Source organism: Jaculus jaculus, chromosome 9, assembly GCF_020740685.1.
Source record: "Jaculus jaculus isolate mJacJac1 chromosome 9, mJacJac1.mat.Y.cur, whole genome shotgun sequence".
Lineage (NCBI taxonomy): Eukaryota > Metazoa > Chordata > Mammalia > Rodentia > Dipodidae > Jaculus > Jaculus jaculus.
The window spans coordinates 105537732-105556672 of record NC_059110.1 but is presented as its reverse complement, the minus strand read 5'-3'; the positions used below and the strand labels follow the sequence as shown (position 1 = coordinate 105556672).

The 18941-nt window shown below is 43.1% G+C and overlaps 1 protein-coding gene across 2 annotated transcripts in view; it reads right to left on the bottom strand.

Annotated features, from left to right (window-relative positions):
* Positions 1-18941, bottom strand: part of Ca10 (carbonic anhydrase 10) — a 546239-nt gene that overhangs the window by 20945 nt on the left and 506353 nt on the right. For both annotated transcript variants that reach the window (XM_045159300.1, XM_004655625.2), the window contains exon 6: positions 3743-3838. In XM_045159300.1, the coding sequence (XP_045015235.1) occupies positions 3743-3838 (96 nt within the window). The remainder of the gene's footprint in view (positions 1-3742; positions 3839-18941) is intronic.

Here is an 18941-nt window from a genome sequence, read left to right as displayed (position 1 = left end):
AAAGAGCCTTGCTGAAAGAAGTGTGTCACGGAGGGGAGAGAGGCTTTGGGGTGTTACAGTCCAGCCCTCCTTGCATTCTCTACTTCCTTTCTGTTGATGTGAAAATGTGTTGCCTAGCTGTCTGCTCCTGCCAGTCTTTCCCTGCCATGATTAAACTTCCCCTTAAAATTTTAAGCTGAAATACACCCATTCCTTCTGTAAGCTGTTTCTGGTCCAGAATTTTTCCATAGTAATGAGAAAGTAACTGATACACTCCTTGTCTAGAGAAGGAAAACAGGTAGGTAAACAAGTTCTCATAGCGTAAGGAGTGTTTTGATTGAGTTAAAAGTATGATGGGGGGAGGGAGGGTATTTTTTGTAATCATGGAAAATGTTAATAAAAATTGTGAAAAGAAAAAAAAAGTATGATGATAGTAGGGGAACCGCCCACTCCTAGGGAATTAGGGAGTTAGGGACTGAGTTGGTCTGGAAGGATGGGCAGAAGTTAAAGTGTTTTGGCGGTAGAACAAGAAAAAGGATAATAAGGCAAGGAAAAATATTCCATGCAGAAGTCTTATCGTGGGAACCAGAATACTCACCCAACTATTTCAAGGTAGTTGGAGGTGACGGTGAGGGGAGAAGGGAGGCTAACTAGGCAGGCACAGGCTGGCCCATACTAAGCTTTGAGTGTCATGTTATGACACTTCAACTTGATTCTGTAGGAATGAGGAACCATCACAAGGTAGGGAGTGACATGTTAGGGGAAAGATATTTACCTAGTTAGAGTATTCTGTAAAGGGATTTGGAAAGACAAGTTACATACAACCTTATTGTATGTACTGAATATATCATAAGCCATATCATTCAATTACCTATTTACCCATATACCCATACACCCATATAGTCACCCACCCATCCAATCATTCATGCATCTAATCTATCCACCTACCTACTCATTGATCCACCCATCCACCCATCCATGCATCTAGTAAGTATTTATCTAGTACCCATTAATTACAGGCTGAACATTGTTCTAGGTGTTTGGAGAGGAGTTCCCATTTTATGCTATACCCTTGTATTTCCAAAGACCTCCTTTGGAAGAAGAGGCTAAGCTCCAAGAGATCACCACTTAGGAGACCATGATGTGGCCCCATACAACTGTGCTTGGTTTTCTTAGCGCCTGTTTTTTCTTACTAAGCCTTTTCTCAGAACCGCTGCTCATCCCAATCATTTCTCTCCTACCTTGCTTAGCTATGCTCTGCAATTTATGCCTCAGCTGCTAATGGGATGTTGTGACACATCAGCATTTTGAATCTGATTTATTCTAAGGGTTGGAAAAATTGTGCCAATGATTATTATTATTAGGTAAGCAACAGGTAATTTTAGTTTGGAGAAAGTGCAGACTGTTTATTTTGCCTCCATCTGTCTTCTTTTTCACACAGTTTCCTGGGTATGTTGTGATGAGACATACCACTAATGGGTGCTTGGAGAGTGACGATACTCAATGGAGGTAAAAATCCACCCCAAAATGGAGAAATCCCACACTGAACACTGTCGCTCCCTGGGAATATTTGTGCCAACTTCAGCTTCTTTTGTGACATACATTTTATCATTTTCAAAGAGAGTTTGGAGCCACCTGTGTACTATGATGCTGCCCTGACAGGAGGAGTGCCATGGGCATGAAATGTGATGTTGGTCAGGTAAGGAATCTTCTATGGCTCTTAACTGCTGGGGGCCTGGGGCGCCTAGTACCTGGTGAAGTCCTGGAAACACTGATGTTGTGACCAAACCCCTTTGAGCTGATTAAAAATTACTGAAACATTTTCAAAGTGCACACAGATGATTTGTGGGCACTAGTGTGTTGGCTGCGTGGGTGAGAGGATAAAATATGTACTTGGAATAAGTGAGCTTAAGTGGGAAGCTAATGGTGTGTGATTGAGCAGCAATTACAGTCAAATCTCAGCTTTCCATGGTCACAGGAAGGGTGGGGGAGAGGTGGAGGACAGAGATAAATAAAACCTAAAGATAAACACATCTCTTCTTTGATCACAAACCTCAAGCCTCTTGTGGATCAATTTTTTGAGCAGGGGGACCTGTATTTGGGTGAACTATCTACATGTGAGAGGATTTCTCATCTATTTTTGCCTAACCTGCAGGGAGCTGGGGATGGGAGGCAGGGATGTCAGGAGGGTTGACGACTTCCAGAGTCTGCACCTCCTTGAGGGTCAGTTCATCTCATTCCTGGGTACCAGTGCCTAGCAGAGGGTGGGCCTGTACACTATATTCCATTGGAGATATTTTTACCTTTTTATTTTATTTTATTTTATTTTATTTTATTTTATTTTATTTTATTTTATTAGTTTTATGAGGTTGGGTCTCACTCACTCTATCCCAGGCTGACCTGGAGTTCACTATGTAGTCTCAGGCTGGCCTCAAACTCACGGTGATCCTCCTACCTCTGTCTCCCAAGTGTTGGGATTGAAGGTGTGTGTCACCACACCCGGCTTTCCTACTGGAATTTTAAGATGAGGGACAGTCACAGTTTGGATCAGTCATGGCGGAACTTGTTATCTGGGAGTTGAATTTTTGGAACCGAGAGCAAGGCTGTGAAAATTGAGCCAGAAAGCCGCGCATTTTCTCAAAGAAAGAACAGTAGCTTCCTCAGAGGCCAAACAGGTTTTAGGAGATGCAGGAGCTGGCCATTGTTCCTTCCCAGGTCTTAGATTCTGGGACATAAGTCTTCCCAACAACCTTCAAGGGAGCAGCCAGGCCCTATAAACTTGACTGTTTCTCACAGTTTCCATGGAGCCCACATTTCTGCAAGAGCTTGTGAAACATGCCAGTAGTTTGTTGTTGAGGAAGCTGGCTACCCAGTGGTCCATCAGTCACTCTGTCAGTTGTAATGTGTCTGTGCCTCTGGGGTTGACATGTATAGACTGTGCAGCTTTGAGGAAAGGGAGCAAACCATAGGGATTATGGGGGAGGGCAGGCTGGCCTCCAGGAGTTGTTCATGGAAAGACTGGCATGCGGAAAGCCTCAGAGGGAGTTAACTTCTACATGTATGATCATATGTGGTATGTTTTCAGGCTTCTTGACAATGAGAGTGGCCCAATTCCAGAAGGCATCTGTGAGCTATCCTCTCTCTTGCTGTTGTATCCTTCTGGGATACATTGTGGCAGGCAGGACTTGAAACCTGTTCCTTCAATTAGTGTTCCCTTTCTCTCCAAGACAGGAGCCTCCTGAACCCACACACCCTCGTGCTCTGGGATGGATCCTGACATTTCTGTATTTCCCTGCAGGGAACTGAGTTCTTCATGAATCTCAGACTATCCAATGCCATCTAATGGCTGCTGGGAGACAGGGAGTCAGGTTCATCAGTGGTGTAGACACTGGTAAGTTGCCAACTCCAAAGTAAATAATCTTCCACCCATAGTGGTGCAAAAAAAAAAAAAAAACCCTCATTCAATTCAATGGGTTGAAATAAAGGCATGAAAGTAAGACAGGGCTTAAATGGGGAAGAAGAAAGGTGTTCACGGGAGGGTGGGGAATAAGGGAGTAGTGGGAGGGAATAAGATCAAAATGCATTATATACATGTATGCACTTGTCAAAAATGGAAAAAGTAAATAAAAAATTTAAAGTCCTATGAACCCACAGATGTCTTAGTGTTAATAGGCATCACCCTTTGTAAATATTGTTATCACTAACAGGGAGTTTAGACTGACATTCTGGTTAGGCAAGAAGAAAGAATGAATGCAAGACTTACTTTTATAAATATAGAAACTACCACCAATCCATTTGGACTCTTTGCAGCTTCTGTGACATTTGTATATAACTCATGGTTATAGTGAATGAGCTGCACCTGGAGAAAAGGAAAAGCAAGAATCAGAACCAGCCAGCAGTGAAGTTGAGAGGCAAAGCTTGTGCTCCCATGAAAGCATGGACTGCAAAATATACCGAAGAAAAATCAGAAAAGATAAGCATTTAATTGAAAGCATTTCAGAGGGATATGCAAATTTATCTGTGTGGAATGCACACAAACACAGACACACACACACACACACACACACACACACACACACACACACACACACAAATACCCATGCATATTTGCAAATGTTTTCTGGTAACAAGTATGCTTTTAATAAACTTAGTGCCCATCTGGTTCTATCCTCCCAGGACATTTCCTCTAAAGTGTGTGGAAAGTGAATTTTCCTTATTAAGAAAGGAACAACCCTGCAGGGCCTGACACTCTCCCAGCTGCACCAACTGCCACTGGGAATGAGTAAATTTTCCTGGCAGCCTTGGGGCCAGTGGGGAGCTGTTATGTGCTGAGCCAGTCTTGTGACTCTGAGCAGAGACCAACCAGTCTGCAGGATGCAGGATTCTGATGAAGAGAAAGTGCAGATGGTTCAGTCTCCTGATGCCCTAGTGGGTCCAGGTCACCTAGGTGTGTAAGATTTTACTTCCTCTGTCTCCAGTAAGGGCCAGTAATCTGTCTTTCAAGCTCTTGTGCAGCAGGCAGTCTGGGGAGCTGAAGAAAAAAAATACCTATATAGTTTTTTGATGTAGGGTTTCACACGAGCCCAGGCTGACCTGGAATTCCTATGTAGTCTCAGAGTGGCATATATATATATGTGTATGTATGTATATGTATATGTATTTAAAACAACATAGAAGAGGTAGAGAGAAGGACACAGATTTATTTTTATTTGTTTATTTGAGACACAGAGTGGAAGAGAGAGTATGGCCAGATGCATGTGCTGCCATGTGCATCTGGCTTACGTGGGACCTGGAGAATTGAACCTGGGTCCTTAGGCTTCACAGGTATACACCCTAACCACTAAGCAATCTCTCCAGACCCCCAAAATATTTTTAAATAACAATATGAAAGTATAATTTTTTCCTAACAAATTAAAAAAAATGTCGAAGTAAAAAAAATGTCTCTTACCCCTGTCCAATCCCAGACCAAATGATATGGACACTAACGATTTAGTGTAAGTCTTTGCAGATATTTTTTCTGTGCTTATATATTATACAAATGCACACATGCAAATAAAGGAAGGCTTAAAGAAACAATAGGGATGGAGCCATTTACAAGTAGGATGCTGAGCCTGATATTTTTTTTTACATGTTAGGATAGGGCTGCGAAGATGTTTCAGCAGTTTCAGGTGCTTGTCCTGTCTGCTTGGGTTCTGTTCAGAAAAAGTGTCCCTTTAAAATTCAAGGGGTAGGTTCACTTCTTCAGCCACCCATGTAAGCTGGATAAAAAAAAAAAAGAACCAAGTGCTTGCTGTTCATTTGCAGTAGCAAGAGGACCTGGTCTGCCCTGCCACACACACAAATAGATAAATGTCAAACAATGTCAGACTAGCTTGTGGCCAATCTTTTAAGTTGATTCATATCCATATACCCAAGTCTTCCTATTAGCTATAACAGCCTCCCTTGCAAGCATGCCCCGGGACATACACAACCATCTCACTCTCTTGTTTTTTTTGGTCTCTTACAACATTGTCACAGTGCAAGCATCATTTTTCTTTCTGTAATCATGATGGTGCATTCCAGAGGCTGACTTGAAAATCTAATGAAGTAGTCCATGTGAAAATGATCTTGACTCTCAAAGTATAAGAGAATATTTGTTATTAGTCATATCCCATGTTGTTTTCAAAAAGAGGTGAAGTTTTTGAGGTTAAGAAAGGCAATGACCAAAATGGAAACTTTTTACTGAATTTTAATTTTATTTATTATGTATTTGCAAGCATCTTTCTCTCTCCATACATATGGAGAGTGAGCGTGCACAAGAGAGAGACGGAGAAAGAGAGGGAGGGAAGGAAAAGAGTATGGGTGCATCAGGGCCTCTAGCTCCTGCAGACACCTTAACCATCAAGCAGATGGTTCTCTTCAGCCCCTCTTTCCTCAGAAAGCCTTGCTCAGGGAGGACTCTATGAGGCATATGCTCTTCAAACCCTGGACTTCCCAAGCACACATCCAGGACACCTTACAGGTAGAACAGTGTTGTCACAAGGAAAAACCAGGAGCCAAGGCTCCTCACACACCCTATATACTTTTTTTCCCCAGTGTCACGTGAACTCTTTAATCATGAGACACAAGTTGCCGTTGGGTTGATCTTCTTTCTTCCCTGTCCCCTGGCTCCCTGACTGACATGGCCTGCAAAGCCACCTGGAGATACCACTGCTTCAAGACATGCCTTGAAATTGCAACATGCTTCAAACACTAGAGCAGGGAAGTGGAAGTCAGGCAGTTTAGGGGGTATAGGACCCTGAAATGAATAGCATTCCCCTTCAATAAATGCAGAAATTGTTCTTGGGCCTGTAAAAGGAAAGCTAAGTCATTATGCTTTATTACAAGTTAGAAACAACAGAAAAGTCAAGCCTTTCCTTATCTCTGCCCCTTCAGTACTCCATCCTCTCCTTTCTGAGAAGGCCCTTCCTAAAGAATTAAGATTTCTTGGAAGAGTGCCCTATTCCACTAATCTTTACTGCAGACGTCTGATGTCAGGACTAGATGGGCTAAACCAGCCAGCGATCCATGGGGCTCACATAAAAACCTCCAGTATGAGTCTTCAAGTTGTCTTCTCAAACCTTATCTTGCCTCTTTGGCAAGAGCTTTGCTTTCTTTCTTCTCTTAAATTCTGGGCTTCTCAATGCCTTCTTTCCTTTCTCTAGCCCCCCTCCCTTTCTCTTAAAGTTCTCCCTCTTAAAACTCTAAGCTCTAATGAGATCTTTCTAAACCTTATCCTCTGCTTTGGGAAGTTCATTCTTGAAATTCATAAGACAAGAACCTAGAGATACCCCCAAATCACTGATGCATTGAAGTGTTGTATTGGTCCACTGGCAAGGAACCCCCAAATTCCTGTATCAGAAGGCAAGCCAGTGGAGCAAGCCTTCTCTCCAATTTGCAATCCAGAAAAAGGCAGGGAGAAGGTCCTGGGCCATGTCCTGCCCCATGGGTTGGGATGCTCTCTGGGGCAAAAAACTGAGAACAGGCTTGTGAATATATGAACCAGATTGTGCTCTGCATTACATTGTTAAAATGAAACATTTAGTACTTTGATCCAAAGCCTTACCTCCTCTTTGTTCAAGGGGAAATGGTTAAGATCCTGATAATCAGAAGCTTTGGTTTCTATTAGCAGTCGGCTGATAGACTGCAGGTTGTGTCAGGTTGAACCATGTAAAACTAACCTTCTAATTTGCAAAAGTGGTGATTTTATAGAGCTTACATTTTCTTACAATAAAGACACTTTGAATTCAGCTAACCTCTCCTCCCTCCACCCAGATGTTAATGACAAGGCTTAATGTTTTGCTACTCACTGTGTGGCCAGCAGCAGTCAGTGTCAGCATTTGGGAGCTTGCTTGAAATATAGAACCTAGCCAGGCATGGTGGCACACACCTTTAATTCCAGCACTTGGGAGTGAGTTCAAGGACACCCAGAAACAATGTAGTGAATTCCAGGTCAGCTTGGACTAGAGTGAGACCCTACCTCAAAAAAATAAAAAAATAAAAAGAAAGAAAGAAAGAAAGAAATACACCTGACACCTTACCTCAGACCTACTCAATCAACATTTGCTTTGAACCAAATTCCCAGTGATTAGAATGCATAATCAAGCTTGAGAGGTTCCACTTTAGCACCCAGCTTTCTTTCTTTTTTTTTTTTTTGGTTTTTGCTCTGTGCGTGTGTTCATGAATGTGCATACCCACACAAGTGTAGACGTGGAAGACATGTCTACTAGTGTTGCTAGTGAAAGGCTCTTTGGAGAGCTGAGACCTGCTGGTGAAGAGGAGCCAGGCCTAGGGTAATCAGAGGAAGGATCATTTCTCACACAGAGCACAGCCTTACAAAGAACCCGAGGTAGGAACAAGGATGAGAATGGTTAGGCAGGGACAATAGGGACTCAAGATGGTACCAGTTTATTCAGGACTTTATAGATTAAGGGGAGAATTTCTGATTTTATTCCAAGTACAGTAGAAAAGTCACTGGGGTTAAGGAATAAATCATTTGACCGGATTTATGCTTTTGAAAACTCACCATGGCTCCTCAGTGGAGCAAAGTGGAGACAGGAGGCCTTGCTTGACATTTTTTCCTTCAGTCATCTTCTGTGAAACACTGGCACTAAGTATTGAGCCCTTCCTTCTTTCAATGTTGCTTTTACTTAGGAAGTAAACTTGTAGTGGTTGATTTTATATGTTAACTTGACTGAGCTAATGTATGCCCACATAGCTGGTAACATTTTTGGGCAAGGCAGTAAAAGGTTGCATAAATGGGAATCAGGTATAGAGATGTTCCAGTACTCACAACTATCTCATTTAATTCTCAAAGCAATTAAATAAATTAAAGTGTATCTCCATTTGACTCATGAGGACACCATACCCATGGTCTCCCACATACTCAAGAATGTACTAGAGCTGAGCATGCACCCGGTTCTTATGATGATAGTTTACATGTAAGCATCATGTACATTGAATTTTTTTTTCTTTTTTATGAGAGAGAGAGAGTGAGAATTGGTGTGCCAGGGCCTCTAGTCATTGCAGTCGATCACCAGATGCATGCACCAGTTTATGCACATGTGTGACCTTGTGCACTTGCATCATCTTGTGTTTCTGTCTGAGAGAGAGAGAGAGAGAGAGAGAGAGAGAGAGAGAGGCGGGGGAGGGAGGGAGGGAGAGAATGGACACATCAGGGTCTCAAGCCACTGCAAATGAACTACAGAAGCATGTGCCACCTTTTGCATCAGATTAATGTGGGTACTGGGGAATTGAATCTGGGTCCTTAGACTTTGTAGGCAAGTGCTTTAACTGCTAAGCCTTCTCTCCAGCCCAGAAATGGGTACTTTTCTTTTTTTTTTTTTACCATCATATCCTTGATACGTATGCAATTTGGCTCAGAAGAGAGTTTGGTGAGTTCTTGCCAAGTGAATATCCATCTCAGAGTCTTAATCCTGGAAAGGGCCTTAGTGAAAATCAAGATCAGCTTACTTCTTTTGAAAACAAAGGAACTGAGGATTGAAGAGGGACTATGTCTTGCCTATGATGATATGGTCTTTCATACTCCATCCATCCACTGAGTACTTACTGAGCAACTGTTAAACAAGGATCATGGGTCGCCTGTCACATCCAGGCTAGCTTCTGTTTGAAGGGGATGGAGAGCAGCTTCCACATCCCAAAACTTTCTTAGGACAAAAGGCAAATCTCGCTTCACACTGAAGTGAGAATCCTGACTCAGCTTCAGGCTAATGCATAAGCACTTGTGTTTGCTAAATAAACCCTTTGTAAGCAGGCTTCCAAGTTGACAGCAAGTCTCTTATAGCTTTAACCTTCTCCTTGCTGGGATAAAACACTGCCAGGAGCAGCTTATGGAAAGAAAAAGAGTTTATTTCAGCTTATAGTTTTGAAGGAAAGCTTCATCAAAAACCAAAAAGCGTGGCAGAGCTTTGGCCAAATCACCTGCCCATCCAGGGTGTTACATCTTGTCACATCATCTGGGAGGAAACAGCAAGAGTGAGCCAGCTAGCTCTGGGAAGTGGGGCTGGACTAATAAACCTCAAGAGCCATGTCCAATGACACCTCCTCTAGCAAGGCTCCACCTCCCCAAACCTCAGACACTGGCTAGGGATCGATTATGAGAGTTAATCACCAACACATGAGACTACGAGGAATGTTTTACATTCAAACCACCACATCACCTTTGTCATTGGTCCAGCTGGGAACAGCCTCTGCTGCACAGGTCTCCAGCACAGTTTTCCCTTTGTAGGAGTGGGAAGTACTGGCCCCTCGTGCATCCGGTGACTCTCTCCTCTGCACATGCCTAGCCTGGTCCACCTTTCTCAGTATGATGCTCCACCCTGTAGTTAACATAACAGAGCTGCACTGCCTTGTGATGGTATTTAGAGTGACAAGGCCACCATGTTCCCATTCTAACACTGAAGTGACTCCCACTGCCTTTTAGTGAAAGCCTTGAATATGAGCCCAGCCTTTGTGTGGCCTTGACTTTCCCACGATGTCTCTGGTCATTATGCTTTGGCTGCAGTGAGTTTATTCCAACCTTCCCTACATGCTGCACTTCCTCCTTCTCTAAAGCAGATGCATGCTATGCTCCTTCTCCTTAAAATACCTTTCCCATCCCCTCTGAGCCTGGCTCCTATTTGTGAATCTTTGTGGATCCCAGCTCGAGAGGGTTCTCCAGAGCCCACTCTCACCACACTCCCCCTGTTCTTGCAATATTCATCATAATAGTACCTCCACATGAATTGTGAGAATAATTAGTGCTCTCTTCTCACCATACTTGACACTTCCTCTGGACAAGGACCATACATGACATATTTAATACACAGCTTGGCTTCCTCACACAGTTCTTGGGCAACACAAGTTCTCATCTTTAAATAAGGATAGTGATACTGACTCCTTCATAGAACCATTGGGATGACTTTATGAGCTAGGACAGATAAATCCTTTAATCAAGGGTCTGGAAGGCTCACTGTGTTTACCATTAGCGTTGATGCTTTGCACTTTTGTGTCTATATATATTTATAGTGTGTGTGTGCATGTATGCATGCAAGCTTGTACGTGTGTGGGTGCATGTGTGCCTATATGTGCATGTGGATGCCAGAGATGTCATTAGGGGTCTCCCTCTATTGCTCTGCACATTATTTACTGAAGTAGGGTCATTCACTGACCCATCTAGCCTAGCTAGCTAGTGAGATCCAGGGGTTCTCTGTCTCTGCCTCCTGAGAGCTGGGATTAAGGGTGAACACCACCACTCCAGAATTTACATGCAGCTCCCTCATCTGCATCTTGACTTTGTGTCTGTCTTTCCAAGGGAGCTTGAGGAAGGAGTAATCTACTAGGGGGAACTATGTGTGTCACCTACAGTAGATAAGATGAGAACTTCCAAGAGAAATGCATCCCCAGTGGCTCAGAGTGTAATCCAAAAGCCAGTGACTCTTTAATGCAATGACTCAGATAGCAAATGTCCCTATCCATGGTGGCTGTGGGATTTCTGTCACAATGACTCAACTCTGCTTTTCCATTAGGAAAGCAGCCATAGAGAAGATAGAAGAGAATGGATGTGGATGACTTCCCATAAAACTATTTATAAAAACACACTGTGGGCTGGAGTTTGTCCATGACTATAGTTTTCCAGCCACTGCTTGTTTAAGCTGGAAAATGAGTAAGCAACTTCTGACGCATGCATTTTCTAGTAAGCATTCTATACATATTGGGGCAAACTACAGCCTGAGAACCTGTCCCTTCCCAGAAAATAACTGTCATTCTCACATTTTCAGTGTCCTTTAAACTTTTCAAGGCATCATCAACTCAAATGGGTTTAATTCCAGTTGACACTTTGGTCCTGAGTACCCATCCTTATGCTAGACTCCCACCCCCAGAAATGAAAGCTATATATTGCATGTCTCTGAGGAGGAACTTTTTTTTTAGGGTTACATACCCTAACAGTGACAGTGATGCTGGTCTACTTTGCCTTTTCATAAGAAACTAGGGAGAAAAGAAAGGTATTTTGTATTTGAAGGGAGATTACATTTCAGCAGCTTTTGCTGGAACAACAGTTATAAGCTAGAACTTATTTATAGAAAGTCATTAGCAAGTTTGTCTTTATGTGTAAGAGCACACAGTCTGCAGAGAAGAACAGAGAGTGATGTTTATCATCCACCACCATCTTCACTCCGAGGTTGACAATTATCACACATCTGCCTGGTCATAAGGATTCCAGTTTTCTAAGACATGAATGCAATTACAGTTACAAACAAAAAGAGGCATCCACCATTTCATTGATGAAAGACCCACAATATGGTCCAGTTATCATAGCATCCAGAAAACTAGAGTTAAGTGGCTCTCTCCCCTCCACCCCAGAGAAGAACAACACTTGACATCTCTGCATCTTAGTTTCTTCTATAGGAATAGGGGAACACATCTGAGGACTGTCATGAAAATTACACAAGATGACACTGTTTTTCAGGACCTAGGCAGCATCTAGTAAGCAAGCAGATAGATCAGGCAACATTGTGGAAGAATCAGGGATGTCACCTGGCATCCACTTCTTATTGAACCATTCTGAAATAGCTGCTTCTAGAAGCTGAAATTTCTGTCTACAAACCTTTCCCCAAAATATCTGTATTCCTTCTTCTCCACACAATGAAGATGACAAAATATGGAGCAGGATGCATCTCCTACATTCCGAAGTGGCCTCTAGGTTGGCACCATTGAGCATGCAAAGACAAGGTCTGTGGGTGCACTCTGAACCTCAGCCAAGTTTAGCGCGTGCTCTGTCTACCCCCGTGCTGAATCCTACAAACCCAGACTTCTCACTCCTGTCCCTTTTCTCTTCATTCACCCACTTCACCTTATGCTCCCACAGCTCCACACACTCATCCCAGTGCAGGGTGAGGATGAAGACGGATCATTTGCTCAAGACAAGCATCCAGCATTCAAGTTCTGTGTTATTTAGTCTATGTGAGCCCCAATTCCTTCACATGAAAAATTTTATTACAGCAATAGCACTCAAAGAATAGTTGTGCTGAGTAAATGATCAAAACATGCAAATGAGCTCTACTGTACAAATGTGATCAAGCAGTGTTTGGCACTAAGTAAGCATTGATTAACTGGGTGTTGAGATGCTTATTGTTAGAAATGCGTGGCTGCTGGTGTTCAGATAGTGTGGAGTGATGATGTGACTTCCAAGTTCCAGACAGGCCAGAGAAGCCAGGACACTTTTGGATGGTAATGTTTGAGAGAAATGCCTATAGATTATTCATTTTTTTGTATCTTACTTTGTCTAACTGATATTTGACTGCTGAGGTGATTTTGCCAGTCTCTTCTCTCTATAATCTATAATTATAGAAGCAGTAGTTCTACTAAACACACTGTTTCTGTTCTGCTAGGCTGTTATCATTCTTGCAGAAGAGATGGTTCCTAGATGCAAATCTCTCTATTGGCATGTCCAGGTCACTTTTGTCAGCGAGTTATTGAATGGCTATTGCAGAGTCCATGTTGATAGAATTAATGAAGGCTCCCTTCCTTTTAATTAATGTAGATGTAAATATAATGTAGTTCTTTGGAACTAAGACAAGAATTCTTTTTTCCTACTTTCTCCAACCCTCAAAAATATCAAGTGCAAGTTAAGTTTACAGTTCCAGGAGATTTTGAGGAGCAGATAGGTCAATGTCTCTTATAATTATACTTAAAAATATTATATTAATATAAAGGAGAATTTTATTATAAATAATTTATTGTGAACAAGTAGGTTTCACCATTGGAATTAAATCAGGTCAATATTAAGAAGCTTCGTCAATAAAATTTAGTGCATCGGTGGAATAAAACAGAAAAAAGGGGCTATGAACATCTGAGTAGGAATTGCCTAGTTTTGATCGTACCTATATCAAACTTGACACCCATTCTAGTGGAAGTACTGACAATTCCATGGTAGTAACTGTGCATGTGTGTGTGTGTGTGTGTGTTTGTGTGAACATGCACAAGCTATAGCACACCTGTGGAGGTTAGATGCCCTTAGGTGTTGCTCCTCACCTTTCACCTTGTTTGAGGCAGGGTCTGTTTGCTGTTAATTGCTGACTTTAAAACTAGCGTCTGTGAGCTTCCAGGAGTCTCCTGTCTCCACTGCTTATCTTGCTGTAGATGTGCTGGATTACAGGCACATGCTAATGCATCTGGCTTTGTTTAGGTTCTGGAGATCCAAAATGCAGGTCCTTGCCTTGTATGACAAGTGCCATCTCCCCAGCCTAAAATTTGTTCTTTAAAAATTTGTTTTTTTAGTTTTTATTTTTCAGAGAGAGAGAGAGAGAGAAAGAGAGAGAGAGAGAGAGAGAGAGAGAGAGAGAGAGAGAGAGAGAGGCAGAGAGAGAGACAGAGAGAGACACACAGAGAGAAAATTGGCATGCCAGGGCTTCCATCCACTGCAATAAAACTCCAGACTCATGTGCTACCTTGTGTGCATGCAAGGCCTTGCACATGTGTTACCTGTGCATCTGGTTTATGTGGGATATGGGGAGTCGAATATGGGTCCTTAGATTTTGCAGGTGAGTGCTGTAATCGCTAAGCCATCTCTCCAGCCCTAAATTTGTTCTTTCCATATAACTATTGTCGAGGGGTAATTTACATACCTTGGATACAGTTGAAAATGTTACCTCTCTGCACTGGGCCAAAGCATGTCTGACGTAGGCTGAGAAAGGTTTTGAAGGTTTCCAAGAGTGTAATGTGATGTCATTACAGGGGCTAGGATGGAAGGCTGTGTTGTCCTCTTGTGGCTATTCACAAAGGCTTATGGCTTTGCGAGTTTATATGTAATTACACTGGAAAGACATGTACCATGTCAAAGACCCAGGACAATGACTATCAGTGTCTGCAGGGGATGTACACTCAAGGCCTGACCCAGAAGACCCTCCTGCTTGTACTTGGCCATTAGCCCCCATGAAGGAGAAAAGAGACAGCAAATCTCCCCAAAGCCAGTCAGGCTTTCATTCCACAAAGTCACTGTAGATGACGCCTCTCCTCCCTGCCCCGTCAACAGATGCCAAACTCCTCCTGTCACTCAAGCTGCTTGAATAAAATGAGCCTTGATTATACACTCATTAATTGAATGAAATATGATAGTTAATTACCAGAACTTCATACCAGTTAGTTTCAAAGCTATTAAATACACATAGATACCATCTACCTAGATTAACTCTGGAGATAAAATTTAGAGAGTGCTGAGCTGAGAATCAAAGGGATTATTTGTTTTTCCCTTCAGACAAGGTCTCATGATGTTGCCCAGGTTTGATTTGCCCTCCCAGGCTCCAGTGGGTCTCCTGCCCTCAGCCTCCTGAGGAGATGAGACTACAGGCACGTGCCATCTCATCCAGTTAGGAACTGGATTTTAAAATACAGGTCTGCCATGTGGTAAGACAAAGCCTCTTTAAAATCTTGAAGTCTTGGGCTGAAAAGGTTACTCAGAGGTTAAAGACACTTGCTTGCAAAACTTGAAGTCCTGGTTCAATTCCCCAATACCCACATAAAGCCAGATATACAAAGTGGCATATGCATTTGGAGCTGTTTGCGGTGGCAAGATGCTCTGCACACCCATTCTCGCTCTCCCTCTTTCTCTCTCTCTGATTCTCTCTCTATCCTTACAAATAAATAAATAAAATAGATCTTGAGGTCTTTATTTGGAAAATGTGGAGATTTTAGGGACAACATTTTATGATTCTTCTAAAAAAAAACAAACATAAAGCTTGGAGGGAAGGAAGGATGTTGTCAGCTGAGTTTCCCTCAGAATAAATGAATTGCATTGAATTGAAATCAGGTATTTAAACCAAAGGTCCAACAGGCAGCATGTTTTTGTTGGGGTTGTGCATGGATACCCAGGGTCGGGCTGGTCGCATGAACAGAGAAGGAGGCTAGTCAGGCACTGTTGCCCAAGAATACATGTGTGCAGGTCAGGAGCAGCCTCGGTTTATGAGCTGTGCTTTCTCCGTTTGACAGAGATGGAGTAAGACCAAACCACAAGCAAATGAAATAAAATATTCTGAACCTGAGGATTGCCACAAGCGCTCCCTTCCATTTGCTCTTCCAGCACATTTGTGCTTCCCACATGCCCAGCAACTTGCTGAGCATGTGGAGCTGACATAGGAAAGATTTTAAATGCAGAGGGATGCACGTGTCCAAAGGCCTGGTGGCATTGCTGAGTGAGAGAAAAAGACTGGAGACCAGAGGATATAAGGCACTGGGGTAGGATGTCCCAGGAGAAAAGGGAAGGGACAGAATATACTCAGTCTTGAGGATTCTGGTAAGAATATTACCATCATCTCAAGAACAATGGCAGTCAACAAAAGCTTGAACATGGGGAGGGAGGTACATGTAAAGGAGGGGAAGATGGTGAAGGTATCAGATCACTGAGCCAAAATCTTTAGCAAGAAGTGACCACTTACTGTTACTTGTCACTGTGGTGCCTAACTTCCAGAAGTCACATGGTCAATGGCCGCCAGCTTTCCCTATTTATGTCCTTCGAAAGCTTGTCTAGGCTCTGTGGACCAGGTATACACACTAGGACTCAGATCACCTAAATTCAATAACATATCTCATGCCATGGTACTTGATAAGTTAAGAGAAATTTGAATATCTGCCAAAGTATTTTAATCATAAAAATCATATTTTTATTGATATTTTTCTTAATAAAAAAGAATAAGGGTTGGGGAGATGAATCAGCAGTTAAAGATGCTTCCTTATAAAGCCAGCCAGTCAGCCTGAATTCAATTCCCCAATATCCATGTATCCCTAGTATCCACATGCACAAAGTGGCACAAGTGTCTGGAGTTCATTTGCAGTAGCAAAAGGCCCAGGTGCACCTATATTCACTCACACACACTCTTTTGCATAAGTAAATAAATAAGTATAAAAAGAAAAAATGAATCGTAAAATTGTGTATCAACATAGATTTCTAAGAAAGGTGATGCCTGATCGGGCTTATGAAAAAACATGGAACAATGATTTTTAAAAAATGATTTTAAAAGATGAATACAAAATGACTGTTTTGGCAATCACAGAAAAGCATTAGCTCATTCCAAGAAATACGATGCAGGTCATCCAATTACTGGAAAATAAATGGCAAGAAAATACCAAGAAAATGCCCATACTTATGTGGAAAAGTACGAAAGCAATAATTCAGAACTGATTTGATTGATCCAGAATGGCCACATGGATCCTGGCTCCTCAATGCATTCTGAGAAGAAGCCAGTGCTGAAGACACTGGGGTCTGCTTTCAGGCTGGTGTGGGGCCTGCTGCACAGGAGGAAGGGAGCCATGAGGAAGAAAGGGATTACTAATATGTGCAAGTGGATTTAGGAGCCAAGTTATTATAGTCATGGGATCTATCTAGCCCAGGGCCTCCAGCCTTGGCAAACAAACTCCAGATGCATGCGCCACCTTGTGCATCTGACTTACAGAGGTCCCGGGGAATTGAACCTGAGTCCTTTGGCTTTGCAGGCCAGTGCCTTAACTACTAAGCAATCTCCCCAGCCCTCAATCCTAATTTTGAGGCAAGGTCTCTTGCTGAAGCTATAGCTCACCAACTTGACTAGGCTAGTTAGCCAGTGAGCCCCCAGAAAGTCCCTGTCTCTGTCTCAACAGCACTGGGATTATAGGTGTGCACCACAAACCCACCTAGTCATCGAGACAAGCTGATCAGCAAGTCCCAGGGATCCTTCCTGTCTGGGCCTACCTAGTGCTGAGATTACAGGTGCATACCACCATGCTCAGCATTTATGTGGGTGCTGGATATCTGAACTCAGGTCCTACCAATTGAACCATCTCCCCAGCCTTCACTCATTTTTAAACAACCCTGGTGAGGTGTGTGGAAGTGCATGTGCGTGGGTCACAGGTAGGAACATGAGTTTCCTTATCTGTGAATTGTAAGAATGATAGAGATCTCATGCTACACACATCTGTGCTCTGCATTTTCATGTGGGGGTCAAGCTAAAGTGACCTTGGGTGGGAAGTCCTTCCTGCTGCGCCTCTTTGTGGTCTATCACTTGATGCCAGTTCAGTGCAGGATGACATTAGTTCTTTCTTCTAGTGGATTTTGTTTTACAGAAGGGCCCTTTGATCCTGCTTCTGAGAGGCGAGTGGAGGGTGATGGTGGTGAACGGAGACAGAAGGCAGGAAAGCCAAATTATTTTCACTGTACTGCAAGGAAGCCCAGATGGTGCCCTTGTCCTAGGCTCCTAAAATATACCCAGGGAGGGAAACAGAGACAGCATTTTGCTGACAGCATTTGGGAAGAGGCGTGTGGGCAGCCTATATTAAGACTTCAACATCCATTCCAAGCCTGTCTGTGAGCATGTGACAACAGCGAGTCTTTACTTGGAAACCCCCGGGCCTGATGTCTCCAGGGTCGAGCAGATCACAGCCCTCAGGAAGCTTTTCCTTTCAATCTCTGGAACCAGGGCCCAGCTGTTCAGCAAGGGGCTTGCCTCAAATGTCACGGCTCCATCTGGGACCACTGCCACTTGTCAAGGCAATGTTTCCAATAGAACCGGGTAGCATGGGGTGGAGTCTTTGTCGCTTGTACAGCCAGTGCCTGGAGCATTGCCAAGGCGAGAGAAGTGAGAAAATGCAGGGTGGTTCCTCTCTGCAGAGTGGTGGCATCCACTCTGTGCCAAGACCTGTGTCGTGGAGTGGTGACTCCAAGACGAAAAGCCAATGTTGACCTCGAGCAGTTGGAGCGAGATACCAATTCATACGTGGCAAGCTTTGTAGGTTATGATACATTTTCACCTTTACTTCCTCTTTGGGCCACATAATGACCTTGCTATGAATTGGGCCAGACAGATTTGAAATCCTCCCTCAGACAGGGGAAACTGAGGACCCAACTTCTCTCTGCTGGTAAGCAACAGACTCTAGACTCAAGCTCAAGTCTCTTATTCCTTGAATAGCTATTACCCATCACGAGACTTTTGTCCAACTCGCTTCTTTCATCTAATGTGCCTGCCATCCTTATATCTATCCATCTTATGTTGCTTGATCTTCTGTTACAAAAGTGTCAGAAGTGTCCTAAGTATTCTACAGATATCTTCCATTCAATTTTTTAAGAATATTTTATTTATTTATTTGAGAGAGAGAGAGAGAGAGAGAGAGAGAGAGAGAGAGAGAGAGAGAGAGAGGGAGGCAGATAGAGAGAATGGGCATGCCAGGGCCACTGCAAATGAACTCCAGACACATGTGGCCTCTTGTGCATCTGGCTTACATGGGTCCTAGGGAATAGAACCGGGGTCCTTAGGCTTTGCAGGCAAGTTCCTTAACCACTAAACCATTTCCTTAGCCCTCCATTCAATTTTTGCAAGTGAGAGTCTTGTCTTCATCTCATGAAATCCTTACTAGAAGGCAGAGAGCCTCAAGTGAAATAGAGTCTTCCCAGGGGCCATGGGAACACCCTCTGCTTACCA